At 48.7% G+C, this 16572-nt stretch overlaps 2 protein-coding genes across 5 annotated transcripts; both read right to left on the reverse strand.

The window, feature by feature from the left end:
* Positions 1 to 100: 100 nt before the first annotated feature.
* Positions 101 to 1992, reverse strand: Rnasek (ribonuclease K). The gene is made up of 3 exons (XM_031353029.1): positions 1649 to 1992; positions 917 to 993; positions 101 to 448 (listed from the first exon to the last, which is right to left on the reverse strand). The coding sequence occupies exons 1-3, from the start codon at positions 1724 to 1726 to the stop codon at positions 307 to 309; spliced, it is 297 nt and encodes a 98-aa protein (XP_031208889.1). The 5' UTR covers positions 1727 to 1992; the 3' UTR covers positions 101 to 306.
* A 1445-nt stretch (positions 1993 to 3437) lies between these two features.
* Positions 3438 to 16572, reverse strand: LOC116077965 (arachidonate 12-lipoxygenase, 12S-type). Of its 4 annotated transcripts, none has more exons than XM_031352860.1 (14): positions 16347 to 16572; positions 15618 to 15819; positions 14456 to 14537; positions 14229 to 14351; positions 14009 to 14112; positions 13604 to 13764; positions 12635 to 12778; positions 11256 to 11465; positions 8652 to 8738; positions 8274 to 8443; positions 7634 to 7755; positions 4964 to 5064; positions 4672 to 4842; positions 3438 to 4564 (listed from the first exon to the last, which is right to left on the reverse strand). In XM_031352860.1, exons 1-14 carry the CDS (start codon positions 16479 to 16481, stop codon positions 4385 to 4387), a joined length of 1992 nt encoding a protein of 663 aa, XP_031208720.1. In that variant the 5' UTR covers positions 16482 to 16572; the 3' UTR covers positions 3438 to 4384. The 4 variants fall into 4 exon arrangements, with proteins under 4 accessions (XP_031208720.1, XP_031208724.1, XP_031208725.1 ...); XM_031352864.1 differs by having other exon boundaries at positions 15618 to 15833; positions 16347 to 16497; XM_031352865.1 differs by lacking the exons at positions 15618 to 15819; positions 16347 to 16572 and adding an exon at positions 15085 to 15106.

The raw sequence follows: 16572 nt of genomic DNA on the forward strand, positions 1-16572 counted from the left end.
TTCATTCCACTTCCGTCCAGGGCTCCGGGCTCCTCGTTGAGGCCGGTCTCAGTCCTTCAAGCCCAGGCCCGCCCCCTCCCTGAAAGCACAGACACCAAGCTTAGGGGAACCGCTTCTTTTTATTGGAGTTCAGAACAGGGCGCGGTCACCCCCGGCCCCCTCCAGAGGATGGGCAACAGTTTTGCAGGGCCGGGGATGACGTCTCTCCGGGGTTGCAGTCCCAAAGGACGCCAGATGAGTGGGACAGACGGTCTGAGGGGTCTTTAAATAGAGGAAGGGGATGGGGAGGGAGAGTCAGACTGCGCTCTAGCGCACCATGTATTCCTTGCGCTTGTTGAGACGAACTTGGCAGAAGGAGAAGCCTCCGAGGACGAGGTAGAGGCCCGCGGCGATGAAGCAGTTGTAGCTGACTTGCTCGTACAGGTTGTATATGTTCTGAGGGCCGTTCCTGAGGGTGGCGAGTGAGCAGGGAAATGTCAACCATTCAGAGCATCCAATACGCAAGTTCTGTGTATCAGACACCATGCTAAAAAAGCACTTTGACTTCTATTAGTCTTCCCGAGAATCATACCAGATGAGTTTTATCATGGTATCCATTTTACAGAGGTAGACTAAGGAAGAGGAGGGCAAACTATTGGAAGAGGCCGCATCTAAGGTGGTGGGCTTGGGGTGGCCACGGAAACCTGGCTTGCAAGACTGCTTCTAAGTACAGACCTCTCTGAGTCTCTGTCTCTCTCGTGCTGGGGATTGAAACTAGGACCCTGCGTGTTGCCACTCTAACTACTTCGTAGAGAGCAGCCCTCTTCTTGAAGTCCCCAACCTAGGGCCATAAATGTCCAATCTTCAGACGTGTCCTCCATCTAAACCATGCTACCTCTCATGTACGCCCAACTCGCCCAAGTACCCGACCACTTACTCAAAATCTTTCTCCGTGAAGGGAACGTCCTCAATTAACACAGCAGAATGGACATTGAAAAATATTCCGAGCATTATCTGGAAGAGGAAGGAAATAGATAGGTTGTCAAATTCTTACTTTCTTGGGTCGCTCCCTAGACTCCTCCCATTTCTAAGGTTGGCCCAACACTTGCGCCAGAGATTAACTAGAAAGGGCTAGGAGCCGGGTGGTTGTATCTGGATTTCGGACTCAGCCGTCTGGAACAGGGCGTGAGGGTAGGACACTGGGAAGAGTGACTGGGTATAAGGAGGTATATAGCAAACAGCTCTCCAAAACGAGTCATTATCATGGGAGCAGACGGAAGAGATGAGGGAAACACTTCATATTTCTGGAAGTGGCTGTCGTTAAGAGTCCTGGAGAATCAAGGCCCCAGCTACCGTTTTCGGGGCAAGCACACTTCCCCCTCGCCTCCATTCAACGCACGCAAGTCTCAGGGACCTTGCTCTTGTTTACCTTGAGGGGTCCGCAAATTTGCCAGAGCTGGCTCCCATTCCCAAGGGTCCTGCCCCAGCTCCCCTTCGCTCCAGTCCCCTAGTTGCTTCGATCTGAGTTCCGTCTCGTTTTCCAGCGGCTGTTTAGCCAGCCCCTTAATCAGTCTGCTGCTTCCTAAGGCCTGCGGGTTCCTCGTGTCCTAGCCCTTCAACCCCAGAACCCCTCAGACCCGCTCCGATTCTCGCGGGTTAGTCCCCTCACCAACATGATCACTCCCCAGGCGCTGAGGACGATGCCACAGGCGGCCAGCTTAGGCCCACAGCACAGGAGCGACGCCATGGAGGAGAGAGGGAGGGTTCGCCAGAGACTGAGCGGAGCGCAGCGCAGATGCCGGGAGAGGGAACCCTGGAGACGCTGGGACGGGAGCTGGAGTTGGGGACTTGCGCGGCGCAGAGCGACGGGGGGGCGTGGCCTTGGGCGCGGACCACTCTGAGGGGTGACTTTCAGAAGAGAACGCTGTGACGCGTGGTGGGCCAAGACTGGAGAGGGGGGACACGGTGTCGGAAATGGATGCCGGAACCCTACAAGTCCACCTTGAACCGGGTGGCAGGAGCGTGAGTCTGCAGGAAGTAGGGCCTGAGGGTTCTCGGTCGTCGCCTACCCCGGCTTGGAATGGAAGGGGCGGGCGTCTCACGTGACCTGCTTTGACTGATCACATGACCAGGAACCAGCTGTAACTTGGTGTCAGGAGGGAGTCCACAAAACTGTTGCGTTGTGTTAGGATTGTTTTGTGAGGACGAGAAGCTTGGGGTCGTCTGGATCCTCACATACTTTCTTAGTCTTGGGTGGTCTTCTGTGATGGGAAAACCGGTAGGCGAGTCCGGGAGACTCGACGTGCGGGCCTATCGCTTCTATCCAGGTCTCCCTTTAGAAAGATGCTTTGAAAAAGAAAAAGGAGAGTCTCCTCCTGAGGCTGAGCATCCTGCTTTGAGGGAGGGACGCTTTTAAATAGTTGGCTTCTTGATCCTGGAAATGCTTCACTGGAAATGCTGTATCGTTATAAATGCTACATTCAGTAAAAATAAGGAAGTAGGAAAGGCAGACTCGTTGGACACATGAAGGAAAGCGGCTTTGCTAAGTGTACTGGAGAAAGGAGAAAATAAACAGAAATATTCCTGCAGCTTCTTTCTCCACAAAAGAAGCTGCTGCTACTTGAGTAAGACAAGACACAAGCTGTGACTTGGCCACTGTTCCAGTGCTGTCAGGAAACACTGTGCTCACAGCAACTCTTACAAAACAAAGGATTTAGCGGGGGGCTGGCTTAAAGCTCCAGAGATTTAGTCCATTACCATGATGGGGGGGTGGTGGTGGAGCGAGGCAGCATGCACGGCGTGGCCTGAAGCAGTAGCTGAGGGCTAAATCCTGATTGGGGGTGGGAGGCAGGACTGACTGGCGTGGTATATTTGTGTGTGTGGGGGGGGAGGGGAGGCCTCTGTATAGCCCTGGCTGTCCTGGAACTCACTCTGTAGACCAGGCTGCCCTCGAACCTAGAAACCCACCTGCCTCTGCCTCCCAAGTGCATTAAAGGCATGTACTACCACTGCCCGGCCTGGCATGGATTTTTGAAACCTCAAAGCCCACCCCCTAGTGACACACTTCCTCCAACAAGGCCACACTTCCTAGCCCTTGTAATCCTTTCAAAGGATTCTACTCCTGATGACCAAGCATTCAACCATATGAACCTATGGGGCCATTTTCATTCAAAGCCCCACAAGATGTAAAAGTAAGAGGAGGCCTTCCTCTCCAACAGAGAAATTTGGTAACTCCACTAGTAAGAAACATTTGTAGTATTTGGGGGTAATTAGAGATGTTTAAGGAACACTCACTCCCCTCCAGAGCTGGGGTTCCAACTTAGGGCTAGTGATGAAAAAGAATTCTGCACTGAGGTTGGTGTGCCCATCCTAGTAAGGACAGCAGCCACAGAACAATTGAGAGAACACATTTTAATCTCAAGCCCCCAGCACCAAACAGGAACACGGTCATGGACTGGAATCGTGTGCCATTCTTTCTGTTTATTTTGTGGATATTGTTCTTTTAATGGTTGGGGAAGAGAACCTGTGAAGCACACCGTAATTACTGCGTGTAAGTGAGCTGGGAGTGTGGGCTCAAAACAAGGGTTTCCTACCTCTCTTGTTTGTGACTGTTAGGAAAGGAAGCAACTCCATGAGATGGTGTTTATTTGGGGCCAGTAACACCTTTGTTTAGAACTGTTCAGGGTATGTGTTCAAAATGGAAAAGTGAGAGTCTGGAATTTACACGTTGGCCATCAAGCATGAGGTCTGGTTCCTGGAAAAGGCGAATTAGCTGAAGTAGTTGATTTCATCCAGAAATATAATTTTCCTCTCCTCAGCCAGGGCTCTTGGATGTTTTGAAAATGGGGTTTGGGACCTGAGTCTTGTATGAGATTAGACCAAATCTAACCTGAAATCATGCAAAGCACTTTTGTTTTCGTATCTGGTTTTGTTTTGTTGAGACAAGGTTTCAGCCCTGGCTGTCCTGGAGCTTACTCTGTAGGCCAGGCTGGCTTTGAATTCAGAGATCTGCTGCATCTGCCTCCTGAGATTAAAGGTACTGAGATCAAAGGAGTGCACCACCATGCCTGGCTCTGTTTTTGCTTTTAAATGGCCAAAAAAGCTGAAAGATGACCCCGTGACATGTGAAGTTCATATCTCAGTGTTCATACCTAAAATTTTATTGGAACATAGTCACACATTAGTGGTATAGTGAGAGAGTTAAGTGACTGTGGTAGAAAGTGGGTGGCCCTCCAAAAACTAAACTGTTCCTCTTAACAGCAAACCATTTAGTGCCCTGCAATAGAATACTGATGTGGAGAGTTTAGTCAGGAGAGAAATTAGAGTCTCAGCAGCAGACATAGGAAGGCACAGAACCAAGTGGATAGTGGCAGCCTTAGAGCTAACGAAGTCTTCTGGGTCTGCCTCAGATGGTGATGCTGTTCTCTATGCGACTGGGCATGAGGTATTCATAGGGCAGGTCGAGCTGCTCATTCCGGGTTGTAATCTCATTCTCCAAATTTTTCAAATCTGCTTGAAATTGGCTGAGCACAGCTTTGGTCCTTGGGTCTGAGAAATATTTTTCTTTGTGGTGTCCTAGAGGTACCTGAGACAGAAAGGACCACTCAGGCTCCAGTCCGAAGACAGACGCCTAGCCCCTTGCAGTGACACGTTCCCCCAGTTGTTACTTCCCACTCCATGGTCATTACTCACCATGTCTGGCTGGAGTCGACCCAGATGCCATGTGATAGTCATCTGAAGACAGGACTTCTGAATATCAGGTAGCGACCCCATCACAGTCTCCATCGTCACATCGTCCTTGCTGGTGGGTGGAGGCATCCTCATTGTGCATGGAGCATTAGGTACCCAACCGTACCAGTCCAGCTGCAGAAGGAGACCGAGGCTTTAGAACCTAGGTATTAGGATTTGAATCCCCACATCTCCCTTGGATCTCCCAAGACACAGACACTTGCTTTCAGGGGCCTGGGCCTTCAGCTCTCCATACCTGGCCCTGGTTGATGGCAGCATGCTGGGAAGTGCATGTGAAGACACACATGGTGAGGAAATGGCAGAGCTGGGCCCGGGACTGGAAGGAAACAGGGAATCCTAAACAGGAAAAGAACAAGATTTAAGGAGAAAAGTAATAAAGATGGTTTGGTGGGTCTGTATTTTAGAATGGGTGTGTATTTGTTTGTTTGTGTAGATGTATTTGTATCAGACAAGGGTTTCAATACCGGCCTCATCACTTACATCTTGGTTACTTTAGACCAGTTACCTAACCTCTCCACATTCCAATTTTTCCATCTGCACAATGGATGTAGTGGTGCATACATATAGCCCCAGATCAGGCAGGAGGATTGTGAGTTCCTGGCCAGCCCAGCCTGCACCATTGTCTGGGGCCACAAAGTGAGGTTTGTCAAAAAAACAAAAAAACCAAAAAAACCAAACAAAAAAACCAAACAAAAACAAACAAACAAACAAACAAAAAAAACATCAAAAAGTTTAAATAGGGTGCCAGAGAGATAGCTCAGTGGTTAAGAGCACTATTCTAAGTTCAATTCCCAGCAACCACATGTAAAGGGATCTGATGCCCTCTTCTGGTGTGTCTGAAGACAGCTACAGTGTATGTATGTGTATATATATATATATGTGTGTATATATATATGTATATATATATATATAAAATAAATCTTAAAGTTTAAATAGTGCTCAGCAAATACAGATACTGTTATTATGGAAAGATTAGGGACTGGGTGATCAGTTATCCCTAGTGATGAAGAATTTCATGATTCTTTCTATTTCTAGGCAGTCTCTCTGTTATAAAATAAAAAATAAGAGACATCCTGTTAACATGCCTATGAGCCCAGCACTTGGGAGGTTGAGGCAGGAAGAGCATGGAGCCAACTTTATTTTACAGTGATGTGGGGGCTTTGAGTTGAGCTGGTACATATATAGTTACACTTGTTTTCTAGATAAGAAAACCAAAGACCGGGGAGATTACCCTGGCAGGGAAAGCAGAGACTAACTTTGAACTCGGGTTCCTGGCTGCTATTCCATTACTCATTTTAACTTCAGCATACTTCCTCTAAGTCCATCAGGGAAATCAGGCAAAAATGAGCTCTGAGAGTTGAGAGAGAACAGAGTGAGGAGGGGCCAAGAAGCTATTTGTGGGGGTTAAAGTCAACACTTAGGGCGTAGAATGAATGTTTGCTTGTTTCCACCCCCAAGTTAGTATTTTGAAATCATTCACTAGTGTAGATGTGAGGAGTCTTTGGAACGTTATAAGGTCATGAAGGTGGAGCTCTCATGAGCGATGGCAGTGTCCTTATGAGAGAGGATGTAGTGCCATGAAAGTTACCTGTGCAACCTGGAGGAGTGTCCTCCAGAGCCCAAACATGCTGGCACCAGACCTCAGACTTTCAGTCCCCAGAACAGTAAGAAATACACCTCTGATGCTTAAGCCTGTCTCATTTCATTATTTCAGTACAAATGGACTAAGACGCTAAATATTTATCATAAATTTCAGGATGTAGATACTGCCCGAGGAGTCGGCCAGGGAGAAGAAGAGTCTTTTTGGACGCAAGTGAAAAAGCTTAAGTGTCCGGACCCAGAAACATTAGAGAAAGCTTGGTCCCAGAAGGGTCTTTCTCAGGAAGGTGATCTCTCCAGGGTGCAGGTGTTCCTGCACTGCAGAGTCTAGCCATCATGGTTCTCCCATGCCATAAAGAAGCAGAGGATGGGATGCTGGTAGTTGGAATATTTGTATATGCTTGACCCAGGAAGTGGTACTATTAGGAGGTGCAGCCTTGTTGGAGTAGGTGTATCACTGTGTGTCACTGTGGGTGTGGGCTTTAATACCCTCATCCTAGCTGCCTGGAAGTGAGTATTCTGCTAGCAGCCTTCAGATGAAGATGTAGAACTCTCAGCTTCCCCTGCACCATACCTGCCTAGATGATACTGGACTGAACCTCTAAACCTGTAAGCCAGCCCCAATTAAATGTTGTCCTTATGGTATCTGTTCAGATCTGTTCAGATTTTACAGCGGTAAAATCCTAACTAAGACAGGAGTCTTGAGTATGGAGGGGACCTCAAAGCCAGAGAGGGGGGACCTTATGTTTAGATAACCCATGAAGGGCTAGTTCTCTCAGTAGGTAAAGGAGGAAATAGATAGAAGTTGACTGGAAATAGAGATTGCATCCTCACTGCTGGTAGGGGAGGTGGAGATCAAGGGCCAGAGAAACCTGAGCCGCCAAGGATCAGGGCACTGAATTCAGATGTGAGCATGCAGATATCATTGAGATGGCACCTAGAAATGACCTTGCAGTCTGCCAGAAGCCTGTGTGTGTGTGGATGGCAGCAGGCATGAGGAAAATGGATAGCCATGGTCAGATCTGAAGGGACCAACAAGGACTGGGCAGAACTCACTGGCTGTGGCTCTGGACTGGTTGAGCCTGGTGCTATGGCATGCTATGGACATGACTGATGGGCATGAGTGATGGGCATGTCTCTTTATGAGGATAACCTGGGTATATAGGATGCTCCTGGGTGTTTGGAGGCATGGTGGATGCTTTCATGAATAGAAGGGAAGGTGTGATTAGGGAGTTCTGTCCCTGAGGTCTGGGGAGGGGCACTTGCTGGGTTTCTGTCTGGGCACCATCTCTGGGACAGATCTTACCTCTGTCCTGGGCATGGCGCAGCCCCACCTCAGTGATCTCCCGACACCAGGCCTGCAGCTCTGGGTCTCCCCTCACAATATCATCATTCTGGTAGAAGAGATGGACCATCCCCTTCACATACCTGCCCAGAGAAGGAAGCAGAGCTGAGAGCAGAAGGCTCCTCCCTCTCACCTCTGCACCCCATGTCTATAGCTGCCTCGAGTCTGGCTCTCACTGTGCCTGGGCCAGATCCTACCAGATTTGTGTTTTGAAGTTTTAATTCTCATTTAAAAATTCAACTAGTTTATTACAGTACTGGGATCAAAATGAAGTCCTTGCTCATACTAAACAAGCATGCTGTGGTTGAGTTACACCCCAGGGCTCTCAGGGCTTGGGTATATTGATGTAAGGAAAAGAGATAAAAGTAATTCTGTGCATCTACACCTGACTGCTAGGCACTCCTAACAAAACCTTGAGTCCTCCAGATCCCCCAGCCTCCCCTCTGGCAGCCCCCCTCATCTGGGTCCCACCCCTACTCTAGTCTCTTTGTTTTTAAACCTTACAACTGACTCCACCTGGTCCTTAAATTTCTCTCTCTAGGGAGATGCTTTTGCCCCACCCAGATTTCGCCCATTTCACCACTGGTTCCCTCTCACTCACCTGGCAGTGACTTCCCAGAGCTGTAAAGCATCCTGAGCATAGAGAGCACCTGGGATTCTCAGCAGGCCTCGGTTAGCCAGATCATCAGGAGGACAGAGAGAACGATAAGTCAGCTGAGCCACTGCCCTAGAGAGCAGCTGAACATGGCCACCTCCACCTGTGCTCACTACCTGGGACAAGAGAGTTGACAAGTCTTGATGGATGGAAGCCAGGGTAGAGAACCAGGACTATAGAGGGCTCAGAGGTGGAGTTTCCAGATTTATAGTCATGTATATGGAGGGACAGGACTCGTAGGTCAGGGCTTGAGATTTTCATGGACGTTAGTCTGGGATCGCCAAGTGTTCAGGCTATCAACAGGTCGCTCCATACCTCCCTTACCTGATCAAATATTCCTCCATCTGAGATGAGCTGGGTCCGGCTTCGTGTGTTAATTTCCATAGTGTAACGGATGTGTGGAACTAGGAGCTGGGTGGAGATTAAAGGGGCTGTACTTGAGACCATCCTTGTAGGACCTGACACCAAGGTGACACCCGACACCAAGCATAATGTCCTCCTGTCCTCTAGGTGCTTTCATTCAGGCTGATCTCTAACAGGCTGGTCTCTTGCTTCTCTGATCTCTCATTCATATTCTCTAAACTCCTCAGGAATTGTCCGCTAGAACCACTAGATTTTTCAGATCTTTTCATCTGACCAGGATTTCAGCCCATGCTCAGACACTTGGCCAAGATAATTACTGTCTAATCTGCACTGTCCTCATCTGCCAACAGGGGGCAGTGATAGGCTCTTATCTGGGGGAGCTGTAGCAATGTGTGTGACGGTGTAGGTGACCGGTGAAGTGTTTGTCCTTAAAAAGGATCCCCATTAATAGCTGTTATTCATTCCCTTCCACCTTGAGTGGGGGTGTCTTTTAGGGGTTCTGAGCCACTTTTGATTTTCTTATATTCTATCATTTATATCTGCATAGCTTAAATTAGCCTGTATATTCCTTACCAAAACTATACCGCCAGTCTTTGGTTATTTGACTCTTGGGTTTCTTCAGGAGTGCCTGGAGGGAAGGGTATATGAAGCTGTTTGCTTATACAGCAGAGGTGTTGCCACCCATCCTGTCCCCAGCTGTGTTGGTACTGTTGGCTTCCCCTCTCCTCCTTGGCTGTTACAAAACACTACCTCATTCTCATACCCTTCCTTCTGTATTCTCTTTACACAGTTAATATTCATGCTTAATCTAATCTTGGTGTTTATCTGAATTGTTTATGCCAAACATAGGAGTGACTCAGTGCTCTCTCTGATTTTGAGTTATCAAAGCAGTTCACATTGGTCTGAGATTACTTGGAAAATTCACACAAGATTCGGAATGACATAGATCGGCCCAAGTCCACACGAGGAGAAAAGACGCCTGGAAAAACCCCTAAGAACAATTGCTAGAACTTTTTGGATAGCATTTAGTATATGTCACATTATAATTTATGTCATTTATCCTTTAACAAACCTACCAGAGACCTGACATCATTTTAAAATGTGCACATCTAGGCTGGAGATGGCAAAATGCTTGGACTGTATATATAAAGCCTCCAGGCTCAATTCCCAGCACCCCATAAGCTGGGTGTGGTGCTGCACACCTCCAGTCTAAGCATGGACACAGGAGGACCAGAGAAGTGTAAGGAAATCTTTGGTTATAGAGAGTTTGAGGCCAGCCCGGGCTGTATGAGCTCTCTGTCCCAAAAGCAAAGCAAAACAAAACAAGACAAAACAAAACAAAACATACTTGGAAAATATGCAGGCAAGATTTGAAATTTATACTCTGACAATCACAAAGTGCATAAAGTGAACAGGAGGGAGGCCCTTGGGACATTTGTGCATTTAGGCCTTGTCTGTGTCCCATGATATGAAGCAGTTTGCCATGGGATGTAGTTGTTAGGATGGGTGGAGACAAGAGGAGGCTGAGTCCAAAAGGAAGCATTCATGTGTGAATAGTGGCTTTAACTACACACACTGATGAAAAGACACAGATGCAGGGAGCCTCGTGTAGTCAATAAAATCCAAAACACTGTTAACCAGACTGTGTTACCCAGGGGATGTTTCCAAAGGGGTCACAGCTATATTGGCCAGGCCTGGGAGGTCAGATGGAAGCATCCAGCTGGATACCCCGCCAACACTTTATACACCATGTGGCTAACACCAAACACCTCCTTTGTCCCTTCTACTAGCTCTGACAATCACATTCTTTTAGAAGCTTGCACCAATTTTGTGATCTCTGGCATATTCTCTACGTGTGAAATGTCATTGAGATTTTTCAGATCTTTTCATTTTTGTTATTGTTTCATTTGCTTGCCAGTTTGTGGGGAGGGGCATGTGTGTGTGGTGGTGCCCATGTGGAAGCTGGAGGAAGTTGGTTCCCTCCTCTCTCTCTCCTCCCTCCATCACACTGCTGGGGCTACAGACGCACCACTACATTTGGATTTTGCACAGGTGCTGGGGATCTAAACTCAGGTCCTCATGCTTGAGCAGCAAGCATTTTATCCACTAGCCACCTCCTCCATCCTCGGTTGGTTCTTAGCCACTTGTCTTCCTGACTAAATACTAAATCTTCTAAGGTAGGAATAAAACTCCCTCCACTCCCACCTGACAATATTTTGGCTATGTGGTAAGCTCGTTGTGAGACTGCCAGATATTTGAGAATTTCAGAGATCTCATTTATAATTGTCCCAAAGAGACATTAAAGGACTCAGCTCGATTAAAATAAACTCCAAGGTAATGATACAGTTTCGAGTCCCCAGCTTCTCACTCACAGTCTGTGATGAAGATTTTTGATGTCGTATCTACCTCCTTTGAGTTGGGGGAATGGTAGAGACAGGTGGATTCCAGGGACTTGCTGGCCAGCCAGTCTAGACAAAATGGTGAGCTCCAGGTCCAGTTAGATACTCTATCTCCAGATAGCTTGTTTAGGACTAAGGGAGACAGGACAGAGGGTCAAGTCTGTACCTTGAAGATAGGGTGCAGTCCTGGGAGGCATCTCATGGTAGCAACAGCAATGACCTCAGCCACCAGATGAGTGTTCAGCAAATGGAACTGGAGCTCCTGCAGTTGGAAATCTGAATTTCGAACCCAGATCTTAGCTAAGAGCCAGGCCAGTGGAGGATCTGAGGGCAGGAACAATGTTGGAGCTGGGGAGGTGGGACTGGGAGGCTGAATCTGGGAAAAATAGAAATTGAGTAGTTACTTAACTCCCACTCCATGTATGATGTAGTCACAATTCCTGGGGAAATTGATGACTAAGAAAAACCTTTTCCGTCCAGCTTACACTCAAGTGGAAGGGATGAGAAACCTGTCACTCTGCTTCCTTAGCTATAGCACCACCGTGGGCATGCTGGGTTCTGGAGATGGGGTCCAGAAAGGAGCTCCTCAGAGTGGTGTGGGGAAAATGTAGTGGGGCTCGGAGATCAAGTGATGAAAGAGAGTGAAGGCTGGATGGATGTGAGCTAGTGTGGTGTGCGACACTTCAACTCTTAACACTCAGGAAGCAAAGGCAGGTGGGTCTCTGTGGGTTCAAGGCCAGCCTGATTTACTTGGTGAATTCTAGGCCAGCCAAGGCTACACAGTGAGACCCTGCCTCAAAGGACAACAGAAACAGAACAAAGATGGATGTGTAAGACTATTAATGGCATTCGTCAATGGTTGATGGAAGCAATGGGTGAAGAGACAGTCAGCTGACAATTGATGTTTAGAAGCAGAGGACACCAGGGGATTAAACGCAGTTCCCAGTGTGGCCCTCAGCTACTTAGTCTCCACATTAATTTGGAATTTGTAAAGAAAGCACTTTCTTAGATCCCACTTCAGATACACTGAACGAGAACATCTTGGGGTCGGACTTAACAAACCTCCTTTCCCCTTCTGCCCCACCCACGGCCCTGTGCATCCTAGGTAAGTGCTGTGCACTGAGCATCATCCACAATGCAGAAACCTGTGTTTCTAACAGGTGATTCAGAAGCACAACATTTGAGAGCTGCTGATAATGGCATGAGGACTCAAGAGGCCGCTTGGTTTTTGTTTGTTTTAAGATCTTACTATGTTACTCAGGCTGGCCTGAAACGTGTTGTGTATCCTTGGGTAGTCTTGAACTCAAGATCCTCCTGCCTCCAGAGTATTGGGATTATGGTTATGCACCACTACACCCAGCTGCTTCTGTGACTCACAAATAAGCACTTTCATTTGGGTGAGTGAGTGGGACTGGACTGTGAAATGAGGGTCGGTCTCAGTAGAGGTAGGGCCTGGGAGCCAAGCACCCAGAAATTGGATTTCTGGATGCAGAGGTTTAAGTAACAGAGAACAGCATCAGGAACAAGATACCCAGAGAGCCTTACTTGGATAGCCATGGGTAGCAGCTTCCCACGTGGGTCCATCCTCAGCATGACAAGAGGGGCAGCCAGGTACTGCTGTTCTCCTCGGATCACATTAGCTGGAATTCCGTCCAGCAGGATAAAGTCAGCTTCAAACAGGGATCCATTCTGGAGAAAGGAGTGCGGCCATTCTTAGAGTTCAGAGTTCACACACGGAAGGGCCAAGACAATGGTTAAGGCATTTACAGACATTGATTCCAGCTTCTTTCACTGTCCTTCCTCTTGGCAGAGCTATTGTACCTGGTTGGTCCAGTTCTTCTAATCTTAAACCAAAACAAAACCAAACCCAGCCTGATGTATCCTGTGTGGGGAATACAGGTAGATCTGGGTACAGAATAGGCCTGCTCAATCCAGTTTGCTTCACAAGCACTATCAGCCTGACTCAGTGTCCAGATGGCCAGTCCCCCATCTCATTCTTCCTAAGTGGTCTTTCTGCTCTCAGCTTCCACCACCTCAGCAACCCCTCATCAGCTCTATAAGAATCTCACCTACCCTGAGGAATATTTCACTGAGCTTGCAGAGCCACCAGTGCCACTGAATATAGTGTTCACAGTTTACAGTGTTACCCTCCTGGCGGCCACTTCCCAATCTCTCATCTCTAAACATTTCCCAGAAAACCTCCTGTATCTCTGGGTGCCACGGCACAGGCTTTTTGTTTTTATCTGCCAAGGTCACTGGAGTCCAGAAGAAAACCTCACTTAGCAAGAATGTCATTGTTCCAGCTAAGGTCTCTGGACCCAGCCTGTGCCCTAGGAATCCATCCTCTTTCCCCAATTCATATAGGAGTTCCTTGTAGCTTTTACACGATAGTGCCATTTTTCAGGGCCGTTTCTTACTAGAACATGCACCCAGGGATGCCTCCTTTTCCATCATCACAACCTCATGAGGTCTTACACACTAGTAACAAGAGAGAAATGCCAGGCAAGAAGGTACCTTGAGTTCTTTCTCCAACTGAGCTTGAAGCTCCTCTGTCCCAGAGGGCAGTACCAGCCTGGAGGGCAGAGAGGTGGAACGTCTCAACAGCATAGGGTTGGCACCGTTGAGGAACTGGTAGCCAAAGAGTTCATCTTCCTGCCAACACTGGTGAACCTTCTCTGGGGTGGGGGTGGGAGGGCACAGAAAGGACGAGATTTACCACAGCTTAGATGTTTCTGTTCTTCCCATTGAACCTAAGGGATTTAGACTATCCTATGTTCATCCCATTTTTATTTTTGTCACTTCCAAGGCCTCTGTGAGAATATCAGGCATAATATACCTTAATTTGGCAAGGACCCATGGGGACCATGGATCGTAATGAAAAGGGACCACTAGGAAGGGGGTTATGGGGAAGCCACTGACCAGCTAAGGCACTCTTCTGGCCCCAGAAGATCTGATCAAAGTCTTCCAGACGGTTCCAGCTTCTCAGGAGGGTATAAACACGTTTGAGGCCCATTTCCAGAACCCTAGGATGGGTGTTAAGACATGAGCCCATCACCTGACCCTCAACTCCTCACCATATATATACCTCCATGCTTGAATCTCCCAGCCCCCATCCCATGAGTGTCCACCCTCTCCTTACCCTGCCTTCAGTGTCCATTCAAAGTCCAGTCTCTTCTCCTCATGGAATCTCATATTTGGAGGTAAGTCATCCTTACAGTCCGCTGCTATTGTCTGAGGTAAGCCTTCCTTCCAGGTGGCCCAGCTACAAGTTGGGGACAACACTTCAGAGAGAGTGTTGAGATCAGTGATAGGTGTGGGGCAGGGAGGGGAGCAGGACAGTTGGGAGGCCTCTGAGTAGATGGTTACCAGTATGTCTGTTGTCTTTCCTTCAGTTCCTTTTCTCGATGCTTCTGGAAGACATCCAAGGCGTTGTCTCCTGCCAGGCGGGCTGGGGAAAGTAAACAATCAGCTACACATCTTGTCTGGGTTTTGAGCGCTTTTCCGCTTGTCCCCTACTCTCGCTTTGTAGCCAGGGTCCATGTTTTCTGCTGAGCTCTGTGGTCTTTATTTCTGACGTTGCCTTCCTTGACTGATCCCCGGACACATTCATCCAGTTCTTGCTGGTTTGAGCTCTTCAACCCACATCTTTCCCTTCCAGACCAGAATCCCATATCTGCCATATTTCCCTGTTCCTTATGTTCACATTCTCTTACCTGCCTCTATTTCATCAATATCTAAAGTTTTTTGGGGGGGGGAGAATCACGCTAATTAAGGTGATGAAATCGTCACCAACACCACACCTATAGCTACTTGTTGCTTTGACTAACCTCACACCCTAAACTTCATCTGTTCACGTTCAGCCGTACTTTCATAACCTGGCTTCGCCTCTGGAGCTGATCACCATTCTACAGCTACTGACTTGTCCTGGGTGCCACCTCAATGAGATCCACCTGTCTCCAGGTGTTCCCACCCTTACCACCCTGGCTTTCACTTGCCTCTGCATATCTCTTTCTCTTGTTTCCCATGGTAAAAATGTGAAGTTTTACAGCTCTTTCGCATGCCTTCTCCTGCCGGGTGGTCCCCACTATCCAATCAAATCAGCTGACCATTGGCCCCTCCTCGCTGCCCGTTGCTCATTGGCCAGCTCTTGTTCTGTGAGCCCCTCACCTGTCCCTGTCCTCACTGGTTCTGAGTCACAGAACTACTGTTTTTCTTTGCTTCTCCGTTTGTGTCCCCCGCTCCATGACCTTCTTCCTATCTAGGAGAACAGAGTATCCAGATCTCTTACTTCCCTCTTTAATTCATTTGCAACATCACTTCTTCTGGAAAACACTTGGGGGAATTCATAACTTCTCATTTCCTCACTTGTGCCCTGGAAACTCACTATTCCATGCCTGCCCATCCTTTCTCCACGTTTTTCCCCCTCTCCTCTTCTTTAGCCCTATCCCTCCACCCCATCTCTACCAGCACTGCTCTTTCTTTCCCCCTTCGTCGTCCTCTTCCCCAGGGTAGGACGCTGCTTGCTCACCTGTCCCCTCTGGCAGGCTCAGGATTCCCTCTCCCTGCACCCAGCGGTAGCAGGGGAACAAGACCTCTGCACTCGTCCCGGGCCCCTGAACTGTGATGAGGTTGCAGAACCAGGCGTCATCCACAACTGTGTGCTGTTTGTGCAATTTCACAAACTGCAGTGGCCCCAAGTCCTCGGGAACGTCGAAGTCAAACTCCTCCTCCTGCGGGGACCACACTTAATAGAAGGGATTGGGAGAAGCCTTTCGGTGGCCGAGCCTCTCCCCTTTGTGGAGCCTCAGTTTTACCTCAGCCCTCAAAGAACACTCCTCGCCCCTGCTCTCCTCCTCTCTTCCACCTCTAACCTGTCTGGCGGGTCTAAGGTGTCCCATTTCTGAGGGAAGACCAGCGTCTACATTGAGCTGATCAGAGATTTGAGCAGGTGATGACAATCATCACCTGTCTCATCCCGTTCACTGAGCTCCCACCACACTGGAACTTGGAGGAGCTTCGACTAACCTCAAGTTCTGTATTATATCGGCTCTGGGGCTACGAATGCAGGACTCAGAAGCTGCCTGGGCCGGGGTCTGGGAAAGGAGACTACCCCAGGCCGTAATTGACATCACTCCCGGCGTCCCACCTCCACAAAACTCCATCGCGGTCATACTGTCACAGACCCCAGCCTCCAGTCCCTTGCCAACCTCCTACTCCCTACTCGGACACTAGAGGGCCCCAGCTCTTGCCCACTGACCTTCCCCCGCGCTGGCCGCAGCTGCAGCTCCAATTTCGCCTCCCGGTGCGCCCCAACCAGCCACAGACGCACTAGGTTGAGGGATCCGGAGAAGAGCCAGGCCCCAGTGACCACGCGGACGCGGTAGCGGCCCATGGTGCTCTCTGGCCTCTCAGGAGGCAACCCAAGTCAAGTTCAATTCGAAGACCGCCCAGGGCCACGGTCGCCTCAGGGCCAGGTCCAAGAC

Source organism: Mastomys coucha, unplaced genomic scaffold (assembly GCF_008632895.1).
Source record: "Mastomys coucha isolate ucsf_1 unplaced genomic scaffold, UCSF_Mcou_1 pScaffold5, whole genome shotgun sequence".
Classification (NCBI taxonomy): domain Eukaryota; kingdom Metazoa; phylum Chordata; class Mammalia; order Rodentia; family Muridae; genus Mastomys; species Mastomys coucha.

Coding starts and splice junctions, on each gene's coding strand:
- LOC116077965 (XM_031352860.1), bottom strand. CDS start 16,481: ATGGGCCGCTACCGCGTCCGCGTGGTCACTGGGGCCTGGCTCTTCTCC. Junction 8,444..8,651: donor ATGGAGGAATATTTGATCAG/GTAAGGGAGGTA, acceptor CTCTTGTCCCAG/GTAGTGAGCACAGGTGGAGG. Junction 5,065..7,633: donor GCGCCATGCCCAGGACAGAG/GTAAGATCTGTC, acceptor TTTCCTGTTTAG/GATTCCCTGTTTCCTTCCAG.
- Rnasek (XM_031353029.1), bottom strand. CDS start 1,726: ATGGCGTCGCTCCTGTGCTGTGGGCCTAAGCTGGCCGCCTGTGGCATC. Junction 994..1,648: donor CCTGGGGAGTGATCATGTTG/GTGAGGGGACTA, acceptor TTCCTCTTCCAG/ATAATGCTCGGAATATTTTT. Junction 449..916: donor TTCACGGAGAAAGATTTTGA/GTAAGTGGTCGG, acceptor CGCCACCCTCAG/GAACGGCCCTCAGAACATAT.